Consider the following 12,318-nt stretch of genomic DNA (forward strand, 5'->3'; position numbering starts at 1 on the left):
TTAATAAAAGCAGCAGCAGAGCGGGGGGAAAAAACCCACATTCTCAGGCTCCCTTCACCAGCCCTCCCCCTACCTGCCCATCCCCTCCTTCCTGCAAACTCCCCCCCCACTCCCCCAAACGGCCCTTAGGATAAAAAAAACAAATAAGAAATTAATAAAAGCAGCAGCAGAGCGAAGGAAGAGGGGAAAAAACCCGCATTTAACCAGCCCTCTCCCCCCCCCCCCGCTCCACCAAGTCCCTCCCCAAGGCCCTTTCACAACCCGGGGGGGGGGGGGCTTGCCCCTCTTACCTGGCGTCTGGCACAAAGCCGAAGGCACCCCCAGAAAAGGGGGTCTCAAGTGAGGCCCTAAAGCAATGTGGGGCGCATTCTGGGGCGACAGGAGAGGTGGCGGGTGGGGCATCTCCCTGTAGAGCGGAAACGCAAAACGAGAACATTAAAAGGAGGCGAAAGGAGAAAAATGGAAGATATAGAAACATCGAAATTCCAGCCTCGTCTCTGTCCTTTTCCTTCGGTTGAACACCCCAAGAAAACAAAAATAATTTCCCCAGCTACCGTTATTTCCCCGAAAATAAGAAAGGGACTTATTTTCTTTTGACACCTCCCCCCCCACCGAAATAAGCGCTTGGCCTTATTTTCAGGGAGGTCTTATTATTTTGGAGGTGCAGGAGGCGGCTTAATCTCGGCCCGCGGATCAGCTGATCCAGAGAGGGCCGGAAGCTCTGTTTCTGGCGCACTCTCGCCCCTCCTACCGTCACTGGGCCGGCCGCTCTTTTTGTGGCCGCCACTAAGAAAAGGAGCGCAGGAGTTAGGGTTTGTGGGAGCGGCCTCTGGGAGTGCATGTGGAGCCGTTGGGGCATGTTCCCCCCCCCCAGGACATGGCAGGGATCGGCTGCGCAGCCCTTAAGATATTTTCAGGGAGGGCTTATTTTAGCGCATGCGCTCAAAAGCCCAATTGGGCTTATCATCTGAGGAGGTCTTATTTTGGGGGAGGTCTTATTATTTGTGAGGTACAGGAGGTGGCGAGCGTGGTTGCCTCATGGCTGCTGCTGTGGCATAATATTTTCGGGGAGGGCTTATTTTACCTCATGAGCTCAAAAGCCCGATTGGGCTTATCATCTGAGGAGGTCTTATTTTGGGGGAGGTCTTATTATTTGTGAGGTACAGGAGGCGGCGAGCGTGGTTGCCTCATGGCTGCTGCTGTGGCATAATATTTTCGGGGAGGGCTTATTTTACCTCATGAGCTCAAAAGCCCGATTGGGCTTATCATCTGAGGAGGTCTTATTTTGGGGGAGGTCTTATTATTTGTGAGGTACAGGAGGCGGCGAGCGTGGTTGCCTCATGGCTGCTGCTGTGGCATAATATTTTCGGGGAGGGCTTATTTTACCTCATGAGCTCAAAAGCCCGATTGGGCTTATTATCTGAGGAGGTCTTATTTTCAGGGAGGTCTTATTATTTTTGAGGTACAGGAGGCGGCAAGCATGGTTACCTCATGGCTGCTACTGTGTCGCAATATTTTCAGGGAGGGCTTATTTTACCTCATGAGCTCAAAAGCCTGATTGGGTATATTATCTGAGGAGGTCTTATTTTCAGGGAGGTCTTATTATTTTTGAGGTACAGGAGGCGGCAAGCATGGTTACCTCATGGCTGCTACTGTGTCGCAATATTTTCAGGGAGGGCTTATTTTACCTCATGAGCTCAAAAGCCTGATTGGGTATATTATCTGAGGAGGTCTTATTTTCAGGGAGGTCTTATTATTTGTGAGGTGCAGGAGGCGGCAAGCGTGGTTACCTCATGGTTGCTGCTGTGTCACAATCTTTTCGGGGAGGGCTTATTTTACCTCATGAGCTCAAAAGCCCGATTGGGCTTATTATCTGAGGAGGTCTTATTTTTGGGGAAACAGGGTAGGGGCCCGCAACTGGCTTTCCCACAGCTTCCCAGCCTTCCTCCACTTTCAAAATGACCCGAATTTGCTTTCGGTGCTCCGTCGTTAGAAAGAGATGGAAGGAAAGCCATTTTATTCCACTGCTTCTGGATCAAATAGGTTAAAAGCCGAGGGGCATTAATCAAGGATACCTTCAAAGGGGCACACAGAGGGGGGCTGCTATCATGCCCTTTTGGCACGGGACAAGCGGCGTGTCCGTTGCTGGTTAGTTAGGGGTGTCTCTCTGCTGAAGATGATGGGACAAACGTTCCCCTTGATTACGACACCCCACTTTCCATAATAATAATTAAAAATCCTGATTCTACAAACTGGCAGATAATAAATAGCAACAGCACTTATATACCGCTCCACAACACTTTTACAGCCCTCTCCAAGCAGTTTACAGAGTCAGCGTCTTGCTCCCAACAATCTGGGTCCTCATTTTACCCACCTCAGAAGGGCAGAAGACTGAGTCAACCTTGAGCCAGTGGGTTAGGATCGAACTGCTGGTAGTAGGCAGAGTTAGCCTGCAATACTGCATTCTAACCACTGGGAGGGAAGGAGGGAGGGAGGGAAGGGAAGGGAAGGGAAGGGAAGGGAGGAAGGGAGGGAGGAAGGAAGGAAGGAAGGAAGGAAGGAAGGAAGGAAGGAAGGAAGGAAGGAAGGAAGGAAGGAAGGAAGGAAGGAAGGCAGGCAGGCAGGCAGGCAGGCAGGCAACCTTGAGCCAGTTGATCAGGATTGAACTGCTGGCAGTGGGCAGAGTTAGCCTGCAATATTTTATTCCTAACCATTAGGAAGGGAGGGAGGGAGGAGGAATGAAGGAGGGAGGGAGGGAGGGAGGGAGGGAGGGAGGGAGGGAAGGAAGGAAGGAAGGAAGGAAGGAAGGAAGGAAGGAAGGAAGGAAGGAAGGAAGGCTGAGTCAACCTTGAGCCAATCGGTTAGGATTGAACTGCTGGCAGTGGGCAGAGTTAGTCTGCAATACTTCATTCTAACAGGAAGGAAGGAAGGAAGGAAGGAAGGAAGATAGCAATAGCGCTCAGACTTATATACCGCTTCACAGTGCTTTACGGCCCTCTCTAAGCGGTTTACAGAGTCAGCCTCTTGCCCCCAACAATCTGGGCCTTCGATGGATGCCAACAGCTAGCAGGGTGCTTCTGAAGACATTCACGGAGGCGGCAAGCCAGCGCAAGACCACAAACTACACCCCAACGTTTGTCCGCGCACAAGACTTCTGAGAATTGCGAAAAGGGACGCACGCCGCGATTGAAAAGGACATCCATCTCCAGCGGGGATATCTGCGAAGGTGGATTAAACCATCCCGCTTGCAAGACACAAATGCACACACCCCGTCTGTACCCATCTGTCTTCCCTTCCAGCCCTCCCCTCCCCTCCTGTCTGCCTCTGGGTCCCGTCGTCCCCCCCCCCCCCCGCGCCTCTCTCTCGCCATTCCTCCTCCCCTCTCTTCCCGCCCTCCTTCCTTCCTCTAAACTAATTGCACGGCTCCCGGTGTGTCTGGAGGACAGCCACAGGGGTAGGGCTGGATCGATCGGCTGGCTGTTGAAATGTTAATGCTAATCGCATAACCGTTCCGCCAGAGCCTCGCACTTGGCTGGCAGCGCCAATTAATCTCAGGTAACGCAGCGCATGACCTTCGGGGGCGCTTAAGCGCTGGGCGGCCACAGCCGCCGGAGCGAGCGATGCTGATGTAATTACCGCATGAAGGGTGTAATCACCGGACCTAATCCCTCTGGCCTTGCAATTAGGCCGGCCGACGGGGGGGGGGTGTCTGCCCAAGCCCGCACGCCGGACAGACAGCTGAGCCCGATGAATAACGGACAATTACAGCTGGGAAGGGGGACGAGAGGGGGCCTGGGGGGAGGAGGAGCTGGTCCTGACCGTAATTAGCTGTAATCATCACAGGGAGAAGAGAGAAAAGGGGGGGAGAGAGGGAGAGAGAGGGGGAGAGAGGGGGAAGGGGGTGGGCAGACTTGCCACCTGCTGGGTAAGGGCCAATTTGGGAAATCAAGTGGCATTTAACCACTCTGGCCGTTAAGCAGACCCAGTGGCCCTTGGCTGACCTCCTGTGCCGGGCAAGGAAGGGGTGGGTGGAAGGGACCGCACAGAAATTTTGCAGAGGGACATCAAAGGGGGGGAGGCTTTGTTAGTTCCCCCCCCCCACAATCCCCCATCCCTTTGGCTCCGTCTCAACTTCTACCCCTCGGCGTCTTTCCACCGATCAACTCCTATAGCTCAGCCTAACCTCATTTTCTGCTCATCCTGACCAGCTCAGGGTCGATTTGGGAGGTCGGTAAAATGAGGAGGTGGATTGTTTTTTTTGTTTTTTTTGGGGGGGGGGGACAAGAGGCTGACATTTTTAAACAGCTTAGAGAGGGCTGGAGATCACTGTGAAGCGGTATATAAGTCTTAAGGCCAATGCGATGGCTGGATGGATGGGCGGGCGGACGGACAGACAGACAGCGACAGATGTAGGTAGGTAGGTGGATATACAGAAAGACTGAGATATAGGTAGATAGGTAAGACAGGCAGATGATGGTAGGTAGGTAGGTAGGTAGGTAGATAGATAGATAGACAGACAGACAGACAGACAGATGGAAGATGTAGATAATAGATATAGATGATAGCTAGATAGATAGGTAGAAGATAGATGATAGATAGATAGATGATATAGATAGATAGATAGATAGATAGATAGATAGATAGATAGATAGATAGATAGATAGATAAATAGGAAAAGAGAGAGAGAGAGAGAGAGAGAGAGAGAGAGAGAGAGAGAAGATAGATAGATAGACAGACAGACAGAGACAGACAGACGAATATGTAGTTAGGTAGGCAGGATGGACAGACAGACAGATAGAGAGGTAGGTAGGACAGACTAAGATGTAGGTAGGTAGGTAGGTAGGTAGGTAGGTAGAAAGATAGAAAGATAGAAAGATAGATAGATAGATTGATCGATCGATAGATAGATAGATAAATAGATGAATATGTAGGTAGGTAGGTAGGTAGGTAGGTAGGATGGACAGACAGACAGAGAGGTAGGTAGGACAGAGAAAGATGTAGGTAGGTAGGTAGGTGGATAGATAGATAAATGGATGGATGGATGGATGGATGGATGGATGGATGGATGGATAGGTAAGTAGGTAGGTGGGTGGGTGGATGGATGGATGGGTAGGTAGGTAGGTAGGTAGGATAGATAGATAGGTTTTGGTCTCAATTATAGTCATTAAATCAAGGAGTATCTGCATTTACGACCACAACTGGCACAGAGGCCCTTCTCAAATGCATTAGATTAACAGTAGATTAGATTAGATTAACAGAGTTGGAAGGGACCTTGTAGGTCATCTAGTCCAACCCCTCCGCCCAAGCAGGAGACCTACACCATTTCTGACAGAGGGCAGTCCAGTCTCTTCTTGAAAGCCTCCAGGGACGAAGCTCCCACAACTTCCAAAGGCAACTTCTGTTCCATGGGTTGATGGTTCTCCCTGTCAGGAAATTTCTCCTTATTCCCAGGTTGAATCTCTCCTTGGTCAGTTCCCATCCATTATTTCTTGTCGGGCCTTCATGGAAAATAGCTTGAGACCCCCCTCCTCTCTGTGGAAGCCCCTCAAATATTGGAAGATGCTCTCCTGTCTCCCCTGGTCCTTCTCTTCACTAGACTAGCCAGGCCCAGTTCCTGCAACCGTCCATCGTATGTTTTAGTCTCCAGTCCCCTCATCCTCCTAGCTGGAGGAGCAAACCCAAAATCTGCCAAGAAAATTTCAGAATTCTCGAGGGTTGGAAACTTTTTTTAACAAGTTCCTGGAATGTGGGTCATTTCTCTCCCCTCCTCCGCCCTCTCCCCCCCCCCCAAGCAAGGATTTCCCCTCCCAGGGAGAGAGGCACGAAAAAGCGGGTTAATTCGGACTTGGCAAAGGGCTCTGGTGTCACCCAGGCCAAGCTGCTTATGGACAGCTGAGCTGGCAGGAGCCGCTGACGTTACTTGGCAAGGATTAAGCGGGGGGGGGGGGGGAGGCAAGATTTACGGTCACACTGCAGGTATTAATCTGATCTTCTCTTCAGGGGGGAGGGGGTCACACACCCCATAACTCTATGGCCACCAACTATAAAGTGAAACAGATGGACTTCTTGTTTCTTCCGCCCCCCGCCCCCGCCTTTCCATTGGGCAGCAAAATATTCAGGCACTCGCCTACTCTCTAGCTTCCTTCCTCCTTAAAATACCCTCCAATTCCAACACTTTTCGGCTAGGAGGGCTTCTTTGCTCCTCTGGCCCTGTGTTCTAATCCTACCCCTTCTTGCAGCCCAACGCCCTGGGAGCCAACGGGTTCTGATCCAGGCTTCCCGAGAGCCTGAAGCAAACTCCCAGTCCCGACAAAAACCTCCTTTTATTAATTGGCTGTGAATTCTGCTCATTCACATCCAGCAAAGTCTTTCGAGGGAGGATTTATAGTCACAGACCTTATCTGGCTTGGAGAGCTGCCAGGGAAATCTCTGCCAAACTCTTGGCAACGAGTCTCGGAGGGTTATGAACCAATGTAGTGAACTAGTCGTCTCCTGCAAACTCCACTCCCCTTTCGCTCCTCTCTTATTTCCTCTGGGAGGGGCCATTCATCGTCCATCTGTGGCCTCACTCCCAAGTCGACCCCTGTTCTTCAGCTATTCCCTTTTTCTGGCAACTCACACTGGGAACAGGCTCCAGCTGTTCTTCTGCCTCACTGATGTCTGACTCTGAAGGCAGCTGATAACTGTCAGGCAGCCCTGGCCCCCTCTCTGCCTCCAACACAGAGCCCTCATCCGAGCCTTCCCCAGACTCCAGGACCAACCCATCTTCCTCTCCAACCTCCTCACTGTCCGAATCTGCAGCCAGATCCGCTGACGGGCCACAGCCCAATGCGAGGTCACCCTTCCAAATAATAAATATGAAAAATAAAATGCAATCAACTTTTTAAAAAGGGGATCGATGCAGTTTCTATAATGGGCGCTTTGGCTTTGGGTCTCTTCACGGGAGTAAATACTTTCCCCCCCACCCACCCCCACCGTGTCGTCCGCCCCCCACCCTCCCCCGGAAACCTGCCTGCAAAGATATTAGAGGATCTTAACTCCGCAGTGGCTAAATTTGATACGTCCTTTAAAGAGGAGACAAATGGTTTGCTAAGCTTTGAAAGTATTGGCTTTTCTTTAACAATAAGCACTAATGGCCTCCAAATAATCGATGCTTCTAAGTCATTAGCAGGCACACCCGTGCGCTGCTGCATTTTAACCCCGTCATGGCTTCCACCGAACAACACAGCGCCCCTCCCCCCCAAGCAGGCAATCCAAGAGTGGATCTCCGACACCAGAGTTCATGGGTCAACTACAACCCCCATAACCCCCAACCCCGGTGGCAACTCTATCCTCAAACAAGAAGGAAAGCACAGGTGGAGACAGCAGGGCTGATATTTTCCTTTTTCTTAGAGTGGAGTGGAATGGAGTGGAGTGGAATAGAATAGAATAGAACGTAGGATAGACAGAGAATAGAATAGAATTCTTTATTGGCCAAGTGTGATTGAATAGAGTAGAGTAGAGTAGAGTAGAGTAGAGTAGCGTAGCGTAGCGTAGCGTAGCGTAGAGTAGAGTAGAGTAGAGTAGAGTAGAGTAGAGTAGAGTAGAGTAGAGTAGAATGTATGTTGTATTTGTATGTTGGACTAGAAGACCTCCAAGGTCCCTTCCAACTATTCTATTCTATTCTACATTCTATTCCATTCCATTCTATATTCCATTCCATCCTATCCTATTTTCTATTCTATTCTATTCTACATTCTCTTCCATTGCATTCCATCCTATCCTATTTTCTATGCTATTCAATTAAATTGTATCCTATTTTCTTTTCTATTTTATTCTGCATTCTATTCTATTCTATTCCATTCCATTTTATCTATCCTCTATTCTATTCTATCCTATTTTCTTTTCTGTTCTATTTTGCATTCTATTCTATTCTGCATTCCATTCCATTCCTTTATCTATCCTCTATTCTGTTCTATTCTATTTTCTTTTCTATACTATTCTGCATTCTATCCTATTCCATCTATCCTCTGTTCTATTCTATTCTATCCTACTTTCTTTTCTATTCTATTCTGCATTCTATTCCATTCCATTTTATCTATTCTATTCTATTCTTTCTTTTCTATTCTATTCTGCATTCTATCCTATTCTACATTCTATTCCATTCCATCTACCCTCTGTTCTATTCTATTCTATTTTCTATTCTATTCTACATTCTATTATATTCCATTTTATCTATCCTCTATTCTATTCTATTCTGTTCTGTTCTATTTTCTATTCTATTCTATTCTGTTCTATTTTCTTTTCTATTCTATTCTGCATTCTATTCCATTCCATTTTATCTATCCTCTATTCTATTCTATTCTATCCTATTTTCTTTTCTATTCTATTCTATCCTTTTTTTCTTTTCTATTCTGCATTCTATTCTATTCCATCCCATCCCATCTTATTTTCTGTTCCATTCCATTCCATTCCTATTTCTTGCTCTTCTCTGCCCTCTTTCTCAACGTCTAGAGACGCCTAGACGTCAAAGCCCAGAACTCCCCATCCTCACACCGCTGAACCTGGGCCATTTCTGCCTGCTTTCTCCAGCCAATTTTGAAGCCAGCTTCTCAGCTAGCAACCCCATCCCTCTGCCAGGCTCCAAACCAGGAGCCGGATCTTCCCTTCCCGCCTCTCTCCTTTTCTCTCTCAGCTGCCTCCAGCAAACGGCTGAATTTTTCAACAGCTAATTATTCTTCCTGCCACAATAAGCCTCCCTGTGCTGATGGAATCCCTGCGGAGTCCGACAGGAAGCTGAAATGGAATTTTAGCACCACGCCAAGCGGCTTCCAGCCCCCCCCCACCCCCAATGTGCATTACCACCCACCTCCCGGAGAAAAGGGAGACTCCATAAATCTCCGCTGTTTGGCTTTTGTTCCGTTGGAGCCCCAGACCTTGGCACGGATTTCCAGTTTTGCAAAAGAGCTATAAACGCAGTCCTCAACTTACGACCATCACCGGAACACTTATTGTTCAGCAGTGTGGTCACGAAGGGAGGCCTCCTTTGACCGCTCCGGGTTTTAAATGCGGTCATTAAGCGAGACGTTACAAGATGACAACTGGCGGTCTTTCCCCACCAGCTTTCCCACGGACTGGCCTGTTCTGACTGAGGTTTCCCGAGAGCAGGAAGCAAACCCCTGTTATGGACTGACTGTGAATTCTGCTCCTTCACATCCAGCCAAGTCTTTCGAGGGAGGATTTACAGTCACAGACCTTATCTGGCTTGGAGAGCTGCCAGGCTGATCTTTGCAGAACTCAGCAAGGAGTCTCGGAGAGTCACGAACCAATGAAGTGAACAAATTGTCTCCTGCAAACTCCACTCCCCTTTCGCTCCTCTTTTATTCCCTCTGGGAGGGGCCATTCACCGTCCACCTGTGGCCTTCCTCCCTGTTCTTTAGCTGTTTCCTTCCTCTAGCAACTCTGCACATGCGCACACTGGGAACAGGCTCCAGCTGTTCTTCTGCCTCACGGATGTCTGACTCTGAAGGCAGGTGATAACTGGCATATGGCCCTGGGCCCCTCTCTGCCTCCGACACAGAGCCCTCATCAGAGCCTTCCCCAGACTCCAGGACTGGTCCATCTTCCTCCCCAACTTTCTCACTGTCCGAATCTGCGGCCAGATCCGCTGACGGGCCACATTGCCAAAGCCAGCAGGTCACCAACAGGGATCACGATTATTAAGTGCAAAGTGTAAATCACTTTTCTCAGCACACCGTCGTAACTCTGAACAGTCGCTAAATAAACCGTAAGCCGAGGACTACGTATACAAAGGTTAAGAATGGGCACAACATCGATATACCTCTCGCTGAAGTGTGAATCCCGGTGCTGAGGAAGTCCCTGCTTTCTTCGTTGGCTGGAAGAGTTGCTGGCTGAGGGAAGGTGAGGCTCTAGGCTACTCGGGTTTCGTGAGGCGACCTCTTGACGCGCTCGGAGGATATCTGTGCCGAGAGGAACAAATTGAGCATCAGTCGTCGCAACCCCTCATGGAATCAAACAAAACCAAGATTAAGCTCATTCTTTCGCAGTGTGTCAAAAGTGCCCCTGACCACGTGCACAGGCTTCCCAAGAGCGTGAAGTAAATTCCCGGTCCCGTCAAAACCCCTTTTATTAATTGACTGTGATTTCTGCTCATTCACCTCCAGCAAAGTCTTTCGAGGGAGGATTTACGGTCACAGACCTTATCTGGCTTGGAGAGCTGCCAGGCCGATATCTGCAAAACTTGGCAAGGAGTCTCAGAGAGTCACGAACCAATGAAGCGAATTAAGGGTTTCCTGCAAACTCCACTCCCCTTTCGCTCCTCTTTTATGTCCTCTGGGAGGGGCCATTCATCGTCCACCTGTGGCCTTACTCCCAAGTCGACCCCTGTTCTTTAGCTGTTCCCTTCGTCTGGCAACTCACACTGGGAACAGGCTCCAGCTGTTCTTCTGCCTCACTGATGTCTGACTCCGAAGGCAGCTGATAACTGTCAGACGGCCCTGGCCCCCTCTCTGCCTCTGACACAGAGCCCTCATCAGAGCCTTCTCCAGACTCCAGGACTGGCCCATCTTCCTCCCCAACCTCCTCATTGCCAGAGTCTGCGGCCAGCTCCGCAGCAGCAGGGAGCAAGGGAGGCCAAATTTGGCCCTTCGAAAGGGACGAAAAGAGTTTTGGCTGGCCTTTGGAATGTGAGCTAGCCAAACTAAAACTCTTGCCTTCTGAATGTACAGTATATAGAAGGGTTTCTGTGCTTTGCACAGTTGCAAACTTAATAAAATATAAAGGAGGAGAGGGGGGGACCCTTATATCTGCTCATAAACCTATTTACAAGGAGGGGAATGAGGAATTAGGATACGGAGACGAGTTGTGGAGGAGGAGGAAGCGCAATTTAAGCCACAAATAAATAAATAAAGCAAAAAAAAACAACCCCTCCTAAATAATTAAAGATAAGTTGGTGCCTGCATATCATCAGGAACTTTCCTTGGCAGAAATACCATTTATAATTGAGCCTCATCCCCCCCCCCCCCAGCAAGCACCCACAAGGGTGAATTAAAACATCGTCCAGGCGATAAGAGCAAAAAACTTTATACACCAATCACAAGTGGCCATCCTGTATTTTCAATCATCATCATCTTTTAATGAGCCCATCATGGCTTGCGGGGTGGAGTCTGGGCAAGTGAATGGAGCTAGCAGAGTGTTTTCATGGCCAGATGCCCTTCCCTGTCGCCACTACAGAGTTTTGCAGCAGGTAGATTCTCAGTGTGCTCAGAGAGAGAAATATCTGCCTCTACCTAGGATAGAACTCACAGCCTCCTGATTTGTGAGATGAGAGCGCCACTTTTAGGCCACCGCACTACTCCTACCAGACCCCCCCCCCAAATGCCCGGTGTTAAAGAGTTTCTAGGCTTTAAAGAGAAGGTTTCCCCCCCCCTCAAACGTGGCCATTTTTCACAGAATAGACTAACAGAATTGGAAGGGACCTTAGAGGTCTTCTAGTCCAGCCCCCTGCTCAAGAAGGAAAAACTATACCATATTTCAGAGAAGTGACTGTCTAGTTCCTTTTTAGAAACCTCCAGTGATTTCTGTTCCACTGGTGAATTGTCCTCACTGTTAAGAGAGTTTCTCCTTAATTCTAGGTTGCTTCTCCCCTTGATTAGTTTCCATCCATTGTTTCTTGTCCTGCCCTCAACTGCTTTGGAGAATAGCTTGACTCCCTCTTCTTTGGGGCAGCCCCTCAAATACTGAAACCATGGTATCATTTCCACTCTAGTCCTTCTTAAACTAGATATACCCAATTCCTGCAAACATTCTTCATATGTTGGATTAGAAGACCTCCAAGATCCATTCCATATTTATCTATCCTCTATTCTATTCTATTCTATTCTAGCCTATCTAATCTAATCCAGTCTATCTATCCTCCTATTCTATTCTATTTTATTCTAGTCCACTATTCTATTATTCTATTCTATTCCATTCCAGTCTATTCTTCTACCCTATCCTATTCTATTCTATTCTATTCTATTCTAATCTAATCTAGTCTATCTATCCTGTTCTATTCTATTTTATTCTATTCTACTATTCTATTCTAGTCTATCTATCCTCCTATTTTATATTATTCTATTATTCTATTCTATTCTATTCCATTCCAGTCTATTCTTCTATCCTATCCTATCCTATCCTATCCTATCCTAGTCTATCTATCCTCCTATTCTATTCTATTCTATTCTATTCTATTCTACTATTCTATTCCATTCCATTCTAGTCTATTCATCTATATTCTATTCTATTTTATTCTATTCTACTATTCTATTCTACTGTTCT

At 48.2% G+C, this 12,318-nt stretch overlaps 1 protein-coding gene across 3 annotated transcripts in view; it reads right to left on the minus strand.

Moving 5' to 3' along the window:
* SAMD11 (sterile alpha motif domain containing 11) overlaps positions 1-12,318 on the minus strand; it is a 106,942-nt gene that overhangs the window by 20,916 nt on the left and 73,708 nt on the right. For all 3 annotated transcript variants that reach the window (XM_032232119.1, XM_032232120.1, XM_032232121.1), the window contains exons 7-8: positions 9,821-9,959; positions 291-406 (exon numbers count right to left, since the gene is read on the minus strand). In XM_032232119.1, coding sequence (XP_032088010.1) covers positions 291-406; positions 9,821-9,959 — 255 coding nt within the window. The remainder of the gene's footprint in view (positions 1-290; positions 407-9,820; positions 9,960-12,318) is intronic.

The sequence above is a fragment of the Thamnophis elegans genome, chromosome 15 (genome assembly GCF_009769535.1).
Source record: "Thamnophis elegans isolate rThaEle1 chromosome 15, rThaEle1.pri, whole genome shotgun sequence".
NCBI lineage: Eukaryota > Metazoa > Chordata > Lepidosauria > Squamata > Colubridae > Thamnophis > Thamnophis elegans.